Below are 18,635 nucleotides of genomic sequence, written 5' to 3' on the forward strand. Positions count from 1 at the left end.
CACTGGGTGGTAAATACTTGGTGAGGCCTTAGCTTTATAGTGACATTGATCAAAAGAATGATTTTGATAAAAGTTTTTTGTGCAAGGGATGCAGGTGGCACTCAAAAGGAAAGGAATTGAAGTTTTCTTTTCTTTTACAGTATTCAATGTTGCCAGAAAAAACGTATCGTTTACTGCCACATGCATACATGGGAATACATTGTTCAGCCTTTAATAACAACTACAGCTGTGCATGTTTCCCATGTCTGCCTTTGGAAATTTCTCAATATGACAGGTAGTCATAAAGTTGTAGCTAATTTGTGTAAAATCATCCAAGTCTGACCTGCTAGCATTTCAGTGTTGGCGTGTAACTGTAAGTCATTTCAGGGGTGATAATAGAACACCAACATGTTCCTCTGCCAGATTAATGGAGAGTGGTGCCTGTGTGAAAAGGGCCTTTTCTTCTCTGTGTGTGTTAGGTTGGGGAACTTTTACGCAGCAGCACATCAAGATACAGTTGTTTCAGGATCGTCTTGCCACTGAGATATATGCGTGTGTATATGTTTCTTTCATAACCACGCAGGAATGATTTATTGCTTCGGCCACCTCTGTATTTTGCGATACATTGCTCTTTCATTTGTTTAATTACTCTGCTCTAATGGGTTCATTTTCCCTCGCCTATCTTCTCTTACCTCCGCTGATGTGCTGCACGTGCCCATAATTCATTTTGGCCCTGACGTCTTTCCGTTGTTGAGGCTGCTGATTTTCCTCTCTGTTGTTCCCTTTAAAAAAAGAGGTGCAAATGTTGCATGCTCCACAGGGACACACACACACACCTGCTGTTTTAGCCTGTCAGTGAAATCTAGTTTCGGAGAAGAATTTCTCAGACGCAGCCTCTCGGTAGCCCAGCAGCTCAAACCATTAGTCAGCCCCTGAAAAGTAAAAACCTTTCTGCTGCTGTATGGATGCAACGCTCCACACCCCCTCCTCCTTACTTGTAAGCTGAAGCAGGTGTTGTATTGAATGCGACATAAGTTGTGCTTGATGGCAGCGAATGCTTGAGGCAATGTGCAGGAAATGGGGAGGATACAGAGCCGCGGTGGGTGACGGGGGGGGTGGAGGATGAGGAGTGGACGGAGGGATGTCAAAGGATTGGAGAGATGATGAAAAGGCAGCATTGAAACCCCAATGATGCTCTACCTTCCCGCCCCCCCTTCACATCTCTTCCTCCATGACTCATCAATCATCAGTGACACATTAGACCTGCTGGGTGATAAGGACTCTCACTCCTAGGAGATGATAGGCTTTTTTCCCCATCTTGCACATAACCTGAGGTTGGAGAAATGACAGGTTCCAGCACTAAAACTGCCAAGTGTCACCAGCTTCATTGGGTTGGAAGAATGCCTCGCAAAGTTTACTGACTGCTGTGTTCTGCTTTTGGTAATCAGATGCATAAAATCGACCTCAGGTTACGTTTATTTGCCATCCATTTACACCGTAGGGTTTGCATGCAGGGTCTTGAAAAAGTATTTATGGCCCTTGAACATTTTTGTGTGTTTTATTACTATCCTCCAACCATCTTCCACTCTATATATGGCTACAAATCTTTTACCAGGTTTGCATCTGGAAACTAAAATTTCTACCCATTTATCTCTACAAAGCAAGTGAAGATCAGTCAGATTAGATGGAGACCTGAACTCACATCATTTTCCTCATGATTTCAAAATGATGCACTGCTTTTTGTTGGTGTATGACATAAAACCTAAGTAACACATACATTTGTGGTCGTAACATTGCGAAATCCTAGGTATGAATACTTTGGCATGACTCTGCACTGTGGCAATAGATGATGTATTTTCAGTTTTTATTGCTCTATCTTATTTATCCTTATCATTAAGTTCTGATAGAAAGAGGTCTAAGACACCCTTGAAAACGGACGACGGGTGAAATGCATCGTCTTTGTTCCCTTTTTTGTTATTTACGGAAACGCAGCTCAAACAGGGTGAAAATTTGAAAGTGGATCATTGCCACACTCGACAGCTCCTGTTGGCATAATGGCGGGAAAGTGAACCAACAGCTTTTAAGTGCCTCCTGTCAAAAAGCACTCCATAGATCCGCGGCGCACTTTGAAAATGCATGCCGATACACACGATTGTGCGAACTTGCATAACCCACATAAACAAACTATCCGTTGCATTTGTAAGGCCCATTTAATGTGGACAGGGTTGTATATGGCCATTAAGAGAAGATAAACGCTGATGATGGGTCCCTGCACAGACCAAAGCAGGAAATCAATTCACTGTACGGCCAGGAAGCGTTGTATTTTTTGCTCAGTTCGCATAAAAAAATCTGCTGACTGAACGTTCCAATGGCACCATAACGAACGGCACTGCGGTCCGGAAAAGCAATGATGAGGTGGGATGTGTGTGGGAGGAAGGGGGGGAGGCACAGGAAGGTAGGGTTGGTGGGGGTGGGTGGGTTTGGCTAGGTTGCCAATGATTCACCTCTCGTCACGTTTGGCTTGCTCGAGGCCCAATCCTGTGAGGCGCTGCGTGTTGCGCGGGGGACAAGGAGAGCCGTTTTCTCTCTCCACTTCCACTAGTCTATCCCGTCTTTAGACCTCCACAGCCAGTGGCTGAGTGAAAAATCTCTACCACTGCACCATCTTTTGTTTCCATGACGATGCTCTGCCGACAGTCTGTGCTGGGTTCCCCTAAGGGTGGATTTGAGGGAGGCGGGTGTGGGCTTCACCCCTGCTTCTTTTGAAACCGCTACAAGCTAAACAAGTTCTAGACATAATGAAACAAACTTTGATTTCTTCTCTATAATTGCATAGATGTATTTATCAGTTTTAAACAAGCTGCAGTCCAGCAGACTGACGCGCCCAACTGATGTGCGCTTGTTGCTTATCCATTCAGCTACAACAACTGTTGCTTGGGAAACGGTCTACGAGTTGCCACAGCCACCAGGTACTGTCGCCACGGTGACAGATGGGCCCGCTTGTTGGAGGCCATCACTCTGAGGCGAGATCTACCACTGAGTACATGCACACACGCACACAGCGGATAATCTGCTTAGTAATGTCTTCCATTTAGTGACTGCTGTGATGCCAGGTTGGTGCAACAGTTCCTGTCTGCCGACTTTAACCGTACAGCACCTTTTGTTAGTTTACCCGGTTCAACAGAGCAAAGCTAATCCAAACCAGAGGGCTTTTTTTTTAAATTTTGTTATTTCTCTCAAGTGATACAGAGCAGTTTTTGTCAAACTACATGGAATTATTTGAACTTGGATCCATTAGTTCAAAATGTTATTTTTCAAGCTGCAACAATCAAGGTTTTGTGGCTGATTTCTGACCTCCAGATTTTCTTAATGCGGTTCTGCACTCAGAACACATATATTTTTTTTTTTACATTTTCTGCCTTGGGTGGATATTTATTATTTATGTTAAGAGCGGAGGTGACGTCACACTGTGTGAAAGCGAGCAGTCGCCTGTTCAAAACTGACAAAAAGAACAAGAGTTTAATTTTTATACTATTTTTATCGTCCCGCATTATCGATTATTGGGGTTTGTATTACTATAACAGTTTGCTGTATTTCCACTGAATTGTTATTGAGATGTTCAAATCAGTCATATTCAATCAAATAATAAAGCAGAGCAAATTTGCTGTACTCCATTCAGCCTTCCTATTATCTGCTGAAAGTGTTGCTCTCTCCCACACTTTGGCAATCTGAGTGAACCCTAGGCATGTCTCAATGTTTTGTAGAAAATATAGTTTGCTTTTAAAAAAATCTTCTTGCATCTCTGAGAAGAGCTTTCATTCTTAGTTTAGTAAAAGCTTTGACACTGTTAAAGTCTAAAGATGAAAATAAGCCTCTTGGCAGCTCCGGTTCATTTTTATTTTTTTTACCCTAAAGGATTTAGCTGAGCACTATCTCACAGGCAACCAAAGCGCTGTCCAGTTCGCCCACCTGTCTAAAACCGCTCTTTCCTTCCTCTTGTGTGTAATTGGGTACGGAGGTTGGCCCAAACATCCACAATGCCTTTGATACGAGGGCTTCAGACGCATTCTGCTGCTACGCCTACAGACACACAAAAGCCAGCAGATCCGCCTCTGCCTGCAAATGTAATGCTGACCTTTGTACCACTCAACTTTTTTGTTATTTCTGCCGTGATTTACGAGTCCGTCTTTCAATTTTAAGACCAAATGTTAAGGCTGGGAAAAGGGCTTACATGATGGTTTTTGTCTTTTGCCAGATTTGAAAAGCCCACAACTAGTTGTAATTGTTCATTATTTTCAGGATTTTTACATTTCTGTTGCACGTTACAACTAGCTGTATTTTTCTGAATCAGGCAGCATCACATTGTCTGCAATTGATTGATGAGGCAAAATCAAATTCCGTCGTAACATGCTGACCAGAGATGATTAACCAGAGACGGGGCTCGACCAGTTTCCCCATGATCGGTTCTGATCTTTCTGGGGTTTCAGAAGCTTCTTTCTTTTTCTTTTTTTGTTCATTCATTCCCTTCTCAAAACTAAGAAGTATCACCATATTTTAATTCTAAACACATAAACTAAAAGTGTAAAGTTTTGATGTGCTTTTCAAAGATTTAGTCAAGATTAGATAAATGATGGGGCACCACAAGGAATCCCATATCTATCTGTAAAACCTGCTGCACATTTTTATTTTGTTACATTTATTTGGTTAAAAATATTCAAGACAGACCTCAATGACCATATCTGCCAGTATTTACAATAAAAAATATTTTACTTGTATACAGACAAAATTACTATATGAGATGCACCAATTCTTCAGAAATCTTTCGTTCTAACCAAACCCGATATCTGCATCAAAGATCCCTAGATCTACCCCTGGTCTCTTTCATTTGCATTCTTATGAAAAAATAGAAATCGCAAAGAACATGATATTGTCCAGGAAAAGCCTGATCTCTACTTATTATTACAAGAGATGACCAATAAATCTGCCAGAGATCAGAATCGGCCAATTATCCCCCCAACTGGCTCAGATCAGTGCACAAAAATCAGATAATCATTTATTGTATTTATTGCATCAACACTAAAAACTTCCATTTTCATTCCATAAGCACATTAAGAAGGGCTGTGTGTGTGTGTGTGTGCGTGTGTGTGCGTGTGTGTGTGTGTGTGTGTGTGTGTTATATATATATATATATATATATATATATATATATATATATATATGAATTAATATAATTTCAATGTAACATAAAAATTCCAGAATCATCACATCAAACTCTAAAGAAAACTATAGGAAAAGTCAAATATGTGCATCCCTAATGTTGACTGACGGCATCCTTTTCCCAGAGCAACAAGCCATTTTCGGATTGACAGCACGATCACGATTGTCTCAAATCTCAAATCACTCTGAACAGTCGGGGGAAGAGGGAGAGCAGGTGGGCGAAAAATGGAGGGGAAAATTGAAGTATGGAGGGCTGGGAAGAAAACTGTTCCAGACGTAACGCAGTCGGCGGTGTCAGCTGTGAATGAACCCAGATGTCTGAGAGATAAAGCGGAGAGGAGCCTGTGTGCACGCATGTCTGAGCAAGATCGTATCCCCTCAGATTCCCTAAAGGATTCACACAATAGTGGCCCCATTTCCTTGGAAGAAATCGACTCGTTTTCAAACGTTGTGCGAGGCTGTTTGTTTGTTACAGGTGTCCGCCTATTGTTCAGTTTTAAAAAAAAAGGGAAAAAAAGAATAGTCTTTGTCCCGTGCGCTGTGTTTGAATGAAGTAGAGAGGAATCAGCGGAGGTGGAGAGGTCAGTCGTATTTCAGCAACAAATTTCCCTCCGAGGATGCGGGCCCGCACTCGCATTCCAGCAACGTGTCAGTCTTATTTTCCGAGCTCGCCTGTCTGTGATAATGATATTTCTGCTGTGATTCCTTTCTGTTTACTGCTCACTCGCGCAGAAACACGTCTGTCATACCTCAAGCACACTTTGATTTGTGTCAGGACTGCTGCATGCAGCCATCTGATGCTAGAATCTGTGTGTGTGCGTGTGCGCGTGTGTGTGCGCACGTGCGTGCGCGCATGCAGCTGAATAGATGTTTACCAGCGCGCGAGGGAGGGAAGGAGGCAGGCTGAGATGGAGCGTAGAGAGGAAGAGGGAGGGAGAGAGGGCGATGATGCTGAGGGAAAAAACGGGAGGGAGGACAGTGAACGGCGAGGTGAGAGAGAGGGAGGACGGGTGGGGAGGAAAAAAAAAAAGAAAAGCCAGCAGGGAAAGGGAGAGACCTGGAGGACGAGCCAACTGCCTATAGATGCTGGAGCCTTCGACTGCGGAGCGCTGCGCTCAGCGGACACAGGAAGATGGTCTCAGTAAGAGGGGAACTGACGGTTGCCTATAATTTAATGTTCAGTATCTTGGACTCCTTCTCCATGGGTAATGCCTACGGCCAGGAACTCCCGAACAAAGCTCGCTTTTCTCTTCTTTTACTCCTGTCTTTATTCCTCGGCTTAATTGCTCACCCAATGTTCTTTTCTTCGCTCTTAGCTCACACTTTTTTCTTTTTTTTTCCCCTCGAACACGCACACACACGCTTTCTCTCTCTGCCTCTCTCTCTCTTTCTCTCTCTCTTGTGCGCGTAGCCGGGGTCTAGCGAGCGCCGGGCTGGATAAGCCCTTGGGGCCGGCCCCGCTGTTTCGCTGCACCAGTCAAGCCAAATGCTGGACGCGGCGGTGATGCAGATAGATCGCGCTGCCTAGACCCCCCCCCTCCCGTCATCCGCCTCCCTCCCCTCCTCGAACGCCAGCCGCGGATGGGCAAGCAAAGGCACCCAGCAGGGAAAGAGATGAGCTGAGATAAAGGGGGTTGAGGGCTAGATGTGCACTGCTTTGACATTGTTTGGGAGTCTGCGTTGTGAAATTATTTTTTTTCCCCTCCCCCTTCTTTTACTTCTTGTCTGAACATGGACTACAAACTCCATTGGTAACCATCTCCCTTTGTCTTTTTCTCTTCTCTGTCCGGCTTCACAGGAGTGGCACCTGCGAAGAAGAGCCCCAAACTGGTAAGTGGTGACATTCCCACTAATTTTCCACCATCTACCTCTGTCCTCAATGTGCAGCTACCTGATCCCAGCCTCCCACTCCCCCATCCTGTGTGCTTGAACTTGTGCTGATGTTGTTGCTCTGTTTGTAGACATGGGGGTGCTATGCTTTTGCGGGGGTGAATCCCTATGGCTTTACATGAGCCCCCCCCCCATACCTTTCCTCATCCTCCAGCGGAGGATGGGACCAGGGGCTTTGATGCGCCGCGTGAGCTGGGTTGCTAACATGCTGATTATGGCACCATGCTGGGTGCTAAGTTTGTAGCGCGAGAGCAGAATGTGTGATCAGGACTGAGACCCCAGCAACCTTTCCTGACTGAATGCATGTTTGTTTATTTATTTTTGTTTGTTTTGCAGGATTATTATGACCTGTCTCCTCCGTACAGAGATTACGCTAGGATGGTATGTGATGTCATTTGGAAGGGGTTAAAAGTGTTTTGGGGAATGAGGTGTTGGTGCTGGGTACATCATGGTGGTGGTTGTCTCGTTGAAGAAAATAGTTTGGGAAAAGGCATGCTACATTAATGTCATGTTTAAATGTAACATACTCTTAGGAGAACGTGCAAAACAAAATCATTAAATGTAGTTGAAGTTTTCTTCTGCTTAGTTTGCAGAACATACCTTTTTGTCATTCTGGTATTCATAGTTATACAAGCAGAAAGAAGACATTAGCTGGTTAGTCAGGCTGTCTGCTCAGGTAAAACCTGACGTCAGCTAATTTACAGACGGGCCTTTTCAGTAAAAAAAAAAAAAGTTTTTACATTACCCTCTAACGCAGCAATTTTGTGTTTGAGACCTCTTCCTCTTTAACCAAGTTAGTACTTTCTTCAAATACCTATGCCATGTCTACAATGGATTGAGAAAATGCATTTTTGATTATAATTGCATTTAAACAAAACACCTAATGTTCATCTGTTTGCTCCTTCAATTAGGATCTGGATTAATTTACCTCTTAAACAATTCTTACCCCTTTTTGTGTGTCCTACATTTAGTACGTTACTTAATTCAATCATCTAAATATTTTTTTATCACTCAATGTTTGCATTTATTTTATTTCTGAGCCAATTTTCGACCTGTTGACATTTATGAAATACGTCAGATTTTTGGTCAAAGTGGGTACCATACTGCCCCCTGGTGGCTGTTTTAATATGTGGTTGACATGAAAAACCACATTAGATAGCACTATTTTCTCCCCTGTAAAATTGGGTATGAACCGACTAAAGACGGTGAAGACATTTAAAGATCAGCACCCTTTTTAAACTACATACTTATTTTGAGAAAAATGCTCGCTACATTCTTTTATTGGTTGTAGTTCAGATTGGGAAATGTGGATGTTGTTTCATTGTGATTAATGAAAGGCTGATGATTTTGGGAAGAAAACATTCATGCTGGCGACATTTATTGCCATACATTCAGCCTTCATGAATCAAAGAAAAGGAGTTCCTGAACCTGGAATTTACTGAACCTGGAATTTGTAGCTTTTGCAAAGATACAGCTAACATAATTTATTGGGTTCAACTGTTATGTAATTTATTAGCCCTCCCAACACTCAGGAGGAGTGTGGCAAACGTCACGGTCAGACAGTGGGCAAGTGATGGAGGTTGTCACGTCAGACCATCAGTTCCCAAAACTATACAATAAAACCTGGAGGCGGGTCAATGCAAACCCGCCAGATCGCACATAGTGTAAAAAGCTTGTGGCGTCCCAGTGACCCCAGGTTTTAACCCTCTTGCGGTCTTAAAGACGGGGCCGTGTCGACCTCACAAGTTTTTTTTACTCTGTACACAGTCCGATGAAGTTGCACTGACCCCACATGTGCTTTACGAGGGTTGTTTTGTGTGTGTGTGGTTCTCGGAACTGACAGTCTGACGGGACAACGCCCCCAAGTTCCCGCTGTCCAACCGTGACCTTTGCTGTGTTCCTCCTGAGTGTCGTGCTAAGACCACAAGGCGGTTAAGATGAGCAAAATTATTTTTTTAGCCATGTTGGTCTTCATTTTTAAACAATGTTAAACATTTTTTAAAAGGTCTTAAAAAGCCTAACGTAACTTTTTTGAAAAAAAAAAAAAAACTTCCATATTTCCTAGTAGGTTTTATTAAGCAATGGAAAAGTATAAGAGCCTTCTGTCAGCAGGCTGACCAGCAATAGTAAGAGGTGGAGGAGGGAGAGCATGGCGATGTTGACATTCCTTGATACCTGGCCAATTCCTACGGTACAAACTAGGATCCAGTACTTAACAAATCTGTTTCTCAGGCAGAAACCGAGATTTGTTTTCTGTCTTTTGTCTTTCCAATTTTGTTTATCTTTTAAAAGTTGCTGGAGCTGGACAAACCAATGCATTAGAGCGGTCTCAGTACATTAAGGGAGAACTCTGTGGCTGTGGAAGGTCAAAGCTAACGGATCCATCAAGGGCAAGAGATTTGTTTTCATTTGCAAAGGCAGGCAAGTTTGGACTTCAGGTGCATCAAACACTGGTTCCTCGCTGGCTAAAACAGGTTCCATTTATTTGGAAAGAAAAAAGTGAAGAGAAGATAATTTATGAACTGATGAACGCATCAGATCTTAAAGTTTGCTGTCAACCCCAGACAATGGCGTTCTCATTAACAGACTCTGTTGATTTTCAAGTTTATCATTGAACCCGTCGAGCTCGCGCTCCGATCACAAAGTGCAAGTTGCAGCTCCCACTTAGTATTTTCAAGAGCATCAAGCTTCTTTTATGTTTAACTAGCATGATGAATATAAACATGAATTGCAGAGGTGTGGGAGGCAGATTCGGTGAGTAATGAGTCAGAATTTATTGAAGACATGGCTGCACTTTGAAGGCCAAACACTTTGATAGTTGAGAACTGACGAGCCCCCTCACCCCCGCCCCCTCCTCGCTGTATTTTTGTCCACCGTATCCAAAGTAATACGCAGTCACGTGACACGAGGAGTCTTAACTGCTGTCATTTTTTCTCCCGCTGCCTCTTTCCCCTGGTACCCCGACTGTAACTCTTTCATTTTGCTGCTTTCTGTTTGAAATCCTCACAGCAGGGTGAATTCTGCACGCTAAGGATAAAGATGAGACTGTAAAAAAAAAAAAAACATACTAAAGGCTGTCAGCTTGCACTTGAGCTCAGAAGTGCATGTGCTTTATTCCGACACCTCAAATCCTTGGGCAAGTGTTTAAGCACCCATGTAATTGCGAGGCCGGGTGCAATTTATGACTTCACCAGTAAAAATCGTCTTTGTTTCAAACCCAAAAGTGCTTTATTCACTGTGATTTCTTTTCTCCATATGCAGCGGGGAATGCAGCTCTTTGTTAAAACTCCCCCCTCTGCTAGACAAAAGGAATAGGCAATGTGGCCCTTCTAAATTGATCCACGGTGTTTTTATCTCAGCCGAATGACTTAATCATGAGAAACCACAGAGATTTTTTTTTTCGTCTCTGTACTCATGCAAGATAACGGAATTTCTCTGAATAAAGCAGCTTGATTATTCTGTTAGTTGATTAAGGTAGAAACACAGCGTGCTTCCTTTTACCCCGAGGAGAAGCAATTGTTGGTCTTTTTTGCTGCTCTAATATGAAACTCTTTTGTATTTGTATCTTCATCATCTCCTCTCACCAGCCGCAGCTCTGATGGCTCTCTTATCTGCGGCAGAGAATGCAATAACCCTTATATGTCAACTCCGAGTTTAATCTTCCATGCTCCATTAAAGCCTATTTTAAAGAGTCAAATGATATTGATCTACTTCCCCTACAGCAATTGTCAAGGAAGGACAGTCAGAGCAGTTCCCAGCATAGTGTTTCCAGCCACCGGAGCGCCCACACGGACTCGCCCGTGCACTCGTCTCTGGCGGCCCCCCTCAGCGAGAGCGGCACTCCCCCGGCCCCCTCGCAGCCCTTGCCTGGCCTGCCTTCCCAGGACTCCCAAGGAGACGGGACCACCCACAGAAAACCCGACCCCTTTAAGATCTGGGCCCAGTCCAGGAGCATGTATGAAAGTAGGCGTAAGTATATGAATTTTTGGTGGCGGTTGGATGAGGGCTGCATGGGGGGCGGTGGGGTGTGCACCCCTGGTGTATTTGCAATGGGAGTTGAAAGGTTTGGGAAGCAAAGCCTGTGTGTAAGTAAGCTGGTTCTAGCCTCTTTACTGGAAGTAGTACCGTGTGCAACCTAATGCTGCGCTCCATTTGTACTCTGAAGTCTGCTTTTTTTTCCCGAGCTCTTAGTTAGAAATGCAAGCAGAAGAAGTGGGATATCCAACTTGGAAAGCATGATGTCTTCAAAGAGTCTTGAGTTTTAAAAGTAAAAACCATTTAAAGATCCCGAAGTTCTCTTGTTTTTTACTCTTCTGGCTGCCTTTTGTCTTATTAAATGAACAGAACACATAGTGCAATACCTCTGTTTGTGAACTTGTTCCTTCGGTATCTGAACAAAATATACATTGCTCAAAAAAATAAAGGGAACACTTAAGTGTTCCCTTTATTTTTTTGAGCAGTATATATTAACAGCCTCTATTAGTAGTAAGCACAGACACCAAATCATTTGTATCCCCATTATGTACCTGCACATTCCCAGTTGTTTCTTCCTTACTTTAAATTCAATTCACACTGATTAAATTAAATTGCATCCTATTTTCATACATGACTGTTACTCTTTTGAGCCTTGCTTGAGCCAACTGACTAATGAAATATGATGGAAAAGAAAATACCTTTTTTTGTATTAAAGTCACAGCCACATTTCCTATAGCAAAATACTTGAAATCCTATTGTCAATTGCTGGCATGGAAGGTCTTGAAGCCAGGTACAAATTGATGCATGGTTGGTATAGAAAGTTTTGTGTCATGCAATATTATTTTGAAGTCTCCAAAAATCACAAAAGAAATTACTGAAACTCCAAAGAGTCGACTCCAGTTAGTACCTCAATAATTAGCAAATCCCACTGGTTTTCTGACTCACAGCTTTGTTGTGACATAAATCCAATATCCACGTTTAGACTTCAGAGACAAATGAAACGCAGCATTAGGCATGCTCTTGCTTGTTTTCAGGTGCTGGAAGCTGAACACAAAGCTGCCAATCAGCCTAACTTGGCTAACATCGAAAGCGAGGTTATGCAGTTACATTGGCTTTTATCCAAATGAGTATTTGAGTTTTGGTTACTTTAAACAAACAAAAAAAAATCAAGTTTCCTCTTAAAAAATGTGTAGTATTTTATTTATGTGTGATAGTTCACAATTATTTCCCCTCGCTCTCTCTGTGCTAAGCTAAGCTAGCTGTGACATTTGGCGTGAAGCAAAGCTTCTGCTCCTGTGCCACCCTTCGTCATGAGTTTGAGGTTGCCTTTTTGGGGGACAGGGTTTGTGAAAGACAGAGGACATTTTATTTAGTTTTTGAAACTTCTGGTTGATTTAAAAAAATGTGTCTTTCTTACTTATTTTGCTGTCTACAACATGTGTCTACAACATGTGTCTACAACGGTTGCTGCTGTGATGCGGCTGCACTTGTGTCATAATTCGCAGTTCAGCTAATTTGGTCATTAACAGATGCCTGGTTAGCACCACGGCTATCCAGTGTTATCAGGCGAGTGCGGATAGTCTCGTAGAAAAAGGTTTCACACATGTTTTTGGTTCTTTTCTCCGCATGGACTAATGATGCCGCTTTTGTTCATTTCTCAGCATTAACACCACTGACATACTGTCCTTCTCATAAGAGCCACGTAGTATGCAATTAGCAGCAATGGTGGAGTGGTTGTCAGTGGATTGCCCAACCCTTTCTTTCCAGTTACCGTGCTAGTAGATGCCTCCAATTAATAAGAATAACGCTCAGATCAAGTGTCAAATCTTGAAGAAGAAAAAGAGAGACTCTGAGGAAAAACACAGGAGTGTGAGAGCTCATAAGTAGTAATATCTCATCAGATGGCCAAACATCTCCTGTCAGGAATGTTTCATTATTTAGAGGGCCGAGAACAATGGCTTGTGCAAAAAGGAAAAGAGAAAAGTGAGACTGGGGGGAGGGGGAGAAAAATTCAAGAGCTGTGATAGAAAATATTTCTACAAGGCGATTCTAATTTGACAAATTCCTTGCAGTTTTTTTTTTTTTTTTTTTTTTTCAAATCGCCTGACTTGATTAGCTCATAATAAACAGAAAATAAAGGAAAATGATTTCAGAATCGGTAAAGAAAGGTTTCCATTTAGTTGTGAGGGGGGTGGACAGGCAAGAAGATGAAATGGGATTGTGACACACGGAAAGGTCAGGAGGAACACCTGGAATTGGAGAGGCCAAGCGATCCGTATCAGGAGGCGTGAATCCTCTCCCTCCTCCTTCTCCTCCTCCTCCTCCTGTGGGCTTTCGTTTCAGAAATCCTTCAACGTTGGCTCCGTAGGGTCCGGGCAAAGAAATTTCTCCACTTTCGCTTTCAATGTAATGACACGCTCTGCTGAGATCAAGGTCTTTCCACGCATCAGGTGCTGAATGATTTCCATTTGCACAAATAATCCTCCACAGAAAAAACTGACTCGCACATCGTTGACCTGTTTCAAATTAGCTGTGCCTGGAAAGGTTGGAGGCTTCATGTTTTATTGGGCTCTGTTTTGATTATCTCTGGGTTTTAACATGTTCCCAGATTAATTTTCTTAATGTTCGAACCAAGCGTACTGTTGCTTTGGCTCTGCGTGTCTATTTTTGAAACACTCTCCGATGCCCGGTTGCCTCACCACAGGGATCGCTTATGGATCTATTAATCGCCACGGGCAGATTGCAACAGTTGGCCTTTGACTCGCTCCGTTACTCTACAGAAAAATACAACAAGAAAAAAACCATCGGAGTAGACTGGAAGGAAGTGCTTCACTCTGCATGGATTTGAAATGTTGACTGAAAGAACAGATTGGAAACAGACTTCTTGCGCTTCGCACCACACTGCCGTCTCTTTGCGGCTTTGGCGGTTTTGGCAGCAGCGGCCTGCGCCGAAGCAAAAACTGAAATCTCTCTGGGGTTTTGTTGAGAGATGCACAGCTGCGACTGTACAAATACTAGCTCAAGTTTATGCATTACTATTTTGCAGTGTCTTGCAAAAATATTCCTACCCCTTGATCATTTTGTTTTCTACACATTTCTTCATATTATTACAGCCTTACTGTTCAATGTATTAGAATTTTAAACTATTTAATGGAAAGACGATGATCGATTTTTAAAAAACAAAATTAGAAAAGTGTGGGAATCATTTGTTTTAACCCCCAAACCACAACCTCCTTTTACTATGATGTGCTTAAATGTCATGAATACAAGTTCATGGCTCAGCATTGTTTGGCCATTCAGGCTTTACCTCTGCATGGTTTCAAAGTGTGGCTCTTGAAATGGTTGCGTGCAGCCTTCAATTCAATTCAAGAGTGACGTGACTTTGACTTGCATGTTCAGGACAATTGATTGAGATGCGCATTAAAAAACAAATGTTCGGCTGCAATTTTCAATAACCTGAGAGCGTTCGAAAGACGTAGATGGATAAACGTGTTCTTAAAACGAAAGATGTTTAGGGGCAAGGCAGATTAGTCATCTTAAACCAACCCAGTTTTTTTTTTTGCTTTCAGTTTATTTTAATAGTAAATCGGGCCACAGACTGAATACACACGCACACCATATTTCTCAGATTTTTATTTGCGAAACCATTAATTTTTCATTTCACAATGACGTTTTTCTACCTATCACATAAAAGCCCAATGCATACATTGAAGGCTGTGCTTGTGGAAAAGGGAGCTGTGGTTTGTCTGTGTTGCGAAGAATTTAGAGGTATGATTTATTTTTTATCTTTTCAAAGCAGTGTCAGCCTTTTAAGTTTATTTTTGGACTTCAATAAAGAAAGTGAACAGATTCACATCTAAAAAAAAAAACCCTTTATCCCTTGCTTACTAGAGGACAATGGAAATGCAAATATACCACATTTTTCATAAAGAAACATTATTCTCCAACTGATGAGTGTAAGATTTTTTTTTTTTTTAACAGTTAAAAATAAAACGTTTACTATTTCAGACATCAAACAAGAGTCCCAGTCATGTAGTTTCTAATTATGTCACAAAATAAAAACAGCTTTGGACCAAAAATAAATGCTCTCACCGTTGATGCACCAGTTGTTTACTCCTCCTGTGTTTGCGCCATGTGACACTTTCATATCAAAGCCTAAAATTACTAAGAGAACCATCAACATACTGACACAAAAGCAAAGGTGTTGCTGAAGAACAGCAGGTCTTATTATGATCCTGATGTTGACTGCAAGAAAATTTGAATCAAGCTTAATGTCCTCCCTCAAACTCATCATGGATGGGGTTTTTTCTCATGGGTGAAGGAACTATGGAAAAAAAAATAATTTCCCTGGGATGACTGATGGTTTTTCATTGATGTCATAGTTCCAGACTTCCAGGAGCAGGACATTTTCCTGTGGAGAAAGGACACGGGCTTCGGCTTCAGGATCCTCGGAGGCAACGAGGCAGGAGAACCTGTGAGTTCCTGAACCTCTCACGAATTTCACCTACTTGCGTTCCTTTCCCTGTTAACACTTTTTTACTTGTATATTTGTGAGAAATCCGACTCGGGTGTTTCAGTAACATGAACAAAAAAACAAAAAAACGGGTTTTATCCCCAGCATCTGAGTGAGAAGCTGCATGGTTCTTTTTTTTTTATGTTGTACTCTAGACAAATTCGCATCATTGATTTTTAACGAAACCGTTTCTCTCTGATGATTTCACTTGTCTTTTTTTCCCCTTCACTTCTTTGTAGGCAAGTTATTGTTTGCTCTGGTTCACTGTCTCACACTGTTGTTGTGTTCTTCCTTCTCCACTAAAGAAAAACCTAATTTATTGTTAGTCCCGGGTTGAATTACTGCACACGTTTGTAAGTCGAAGAGTTAAAAACACAACGGCTAGGTTGACATTGTTTCGTAACGTGTAAAGAGCACATGACGAATGTGTCGGCTGCTTCCTTTGTTTCCTGGTTGGAGTCTGCTTATTTGCGTTGGCCTGTGTTCCAGATCTACATCGGCCACATAGTGAAGTACGGCGCTGCGGATGAGGACGGGCGCCTCCGATCCGGAGATGAACTGATATGTGTGGACGGCACAGCGGTGGTGGGCAAGTCGCATCAATTGGTGGTGCAGCTAATGCAGCAGGCTGCCAAGCAGGGCCACGTTAATCTCACTGTGCGACGTAAAACCAACTACGCAGGTGAGGAGAGACGAGGAGGCCACAGTTTCTACTTTCCATAAAATTCTACATTCAAATGCTTTTCAAACTCGCATTTTGATCCCTTAGTTCTGTTTTGACCTCTGAAAGTTGACTTTTAACTCTTTCTCGCCCAATGAAAAAGATTTTGCCTCCAGTTATGTCTGAACATCAGCAAGGGTTTATAAATAGCCGGCCTTTATTGATATTCTGCGCTTTTTTCAATATTTTGTACATACTTTCAGTAAACCTGGTGGAAAACAGTGTTTATGATTCAGAGAAAGCTTTTGGCCATGTGGAATGAAGCAGTGTGTTTGCTTTACTGGAAAGATTAGGGTTTTTCTGTTCATATTTTCTTACCTGAATTAATTCTTTATATCCATTCCTGTTGGTTTTCCATATTTTGTGCTGGGAGCAGCAGAATTGTCCCCTTTGTCCACTGTTACTCAATCAAGTTAAAAATCCCACCTACGGTCACACTGAACATACTTTTTTTTTGTTATTCTCATGACTGTTTTTTTAATCCTGTCTGCATCGTCATTGTGTTGGTCACCAGGACAACTTTTTAAGGTTTGAAATTAAGATTAAAACAAACTTAGGCTAATATGGCCTATCTATCAAACCCTGAGCATATTACTGTGGTTATTGTATGGGGTGAATGTGCTGTGAGCACATCCAGGGTGTTCAGAAAGAAAACGATGATCATGAAGTTTAACTATTAGCTGACGACATTGTGCTTTTTATTTCAAAACCACAACATCTTATGTGATTTGTGTTGTCAAAACTGATCATTTATAAGTTAACTATCCTATCAAGAAAGCAAACGGACCCAAGACTGTGTGGATCTCTTACGCATTTGTTTTCCTTCTCAATTTTTGACTTTAAAATCTTTCCCACAGTATTGCCTATAGGTTGGAATCTTTTTTGTCGGTAATTATATCTGAAGATCAAAATGTAAAACAATTTGTTGGAAAAATTTAATTATGCTTATGTTATATTCCATGATTAAGTATTTCTGCATACGATTGCCACAAAATAGTCACAAGCTTTGCCAAATGTAGTAATTAATTGATCTCTATATTTAGTTTACACAAAATTTTCTGCCATTTTTCTTTTCTGTGCTTTCTGTGAGTGTGCTGTGTGCAACAAAGGAGCTTATCCCATCAGCTTTAACTGTCTACTTCAAGCACATTTAACTATAAAGACAATGTTAACAGCTTTATAAATGAAATATATACCAGACAAACTCATAAACAATACATATGGTTATGAGCACAGTGCATATTTATGTTGCATGGAAATGTTGCAGTCTCCATGATCACATTTAATAGAAGGGGTTTAATGGAAACTGATTGGAGTTGCAATTCTGCCTGAAAAGACGAACGTTTTACTTATTCATTTCCATCTTAATGATTTTTAGGGCTTCGTTGTTAACATAAAAAAAATTGTTTTTGCCATGATAAAACTTTATACCTACATTTTTATAGTAAATAGTAGTGAAATAAAATGACTTTCTGTTAAGGTGCTATTAATTGTTTAATGATATTTAAAGTATTGATTAGAGGAAAGCACCTTATTGGCATTTCTCCTCTAGCTCAGTGGATACTATTAATCAAAAATCAAGGCGCACAACAGCCGGCTCATTTTTTTGTTTTTTTTCTCCAGTTATTAAAATATTGACGATATTCTCCAGATGCTGTCAGCACATTAAGGGTATGCGCAAGGAGGCGTCCCATTAAGCATAAAGTTTACATTAACGCTGATGACTCTCTGCTTTCCAATCCCCAAATGTCTTTAAGACTTCTCTGCCATAACTTTTTAAATATTTCTTTTCAATGGCATCTCGTGCTTTGATGCTGTTCAGAAGCTAAGATGTACTCTCTCTACTTTGCACTACATGAGCCATTACTTATAGCACTATTTCTATCTATATTTATCACAGCTCCACAGGGAGACTGGGGCCTCCCTTACTCCTGTATGTGCTCGACCTTTTTCCTTCCTCCTCTTTAGTCTGTGGAGCTGGAAGCAATCGGCCTCTGCTTCGAATAAACATTTCGCTGCATCTCTGATGTGGCGGTGCTCATCTCCGCTCCGCTATGCCCCGCTCCTCAGCAGGCCCGTAAAGAAACAGCCCGAAAACGTGATGGAGAGGATAACTCAACCTTTGGCCCGATGACGGCAGCCCAGACATTAGTCCGTTGCTTGTTCCCCCGTCCGCCTTGGAGGGCAGATGGTATGAGGCGCCTTCCCCGAGCCGCCGTACAGGAAATGAAATGTGGAATGAAATTAAATGTGGAGATTGTGCAGGCAGGACACGTCTTTGGTTTAGCTTTTGTTCACAACACAGTAGAGGGCAGAACACTGAAGGAATTCGTCCTCCGA

The 18,635-nt window shown here is 41.9% G+C and overlaps 1 protein-coding gene across 9 annotated transcripts in view; it reads left to right on the forward strand.

Annotated features, from left to right (window-relative positions):
• magi1b (membrane associated guanylate kinase, WW and PDZ domain containing 1b) overlaps positions 1-18,635 on the forward strand; it is a 143,957-nt gene that overhangs the window by 106,085 nt on the left and 19,237 nt on the right. For 4 of the 9 annotated variants that reach the window (XM_008409556.2, XM_008409552.2, XM_008409548.2 and 1 more), the window contains exons 13-17: positions 6,995-7,026; positions 7,423-7,467; positions 10,809-11,055; positions 15,444-15,535; positions 16,064-16,256. In XM_008409556.2, coding sequence (XP_008407778.1) covers positions 6,995-7,026; positions 7,423-7,467; positions 10,809-11,055; positions 15,444-15,535; positions 16,064-16,256 — 609 coding nt within the window. The remainder of the gene's footprint in view (positions 1-6,994; positions 7,027-7,422; positions 7,468-10,808; positions 11,056-15,443; positions 15,536-16,063; positions 16,257-18,635) is intronic. The other 5 variants (XM_008409557.2, XM_008409558.2, XM_008409553.2 and 2 more) reach the window with 2 other exon arrangements.

Source organism: Poecilia reticulata, linkage group LG5, assembly GCF_000633615.1.
Source record: "Poecilia reticulata strain Guanapo linkage group LG5, Guppy_female_1.0+MT, whole genome shotgun sequence".
Classification (NCBI taxonomy): Eukaryota; Metazoa; Chordata; class Actinopteri; order Cyprinodontiformes; family Poeciliidae; genus Poecilia; species Poecilia reticulata.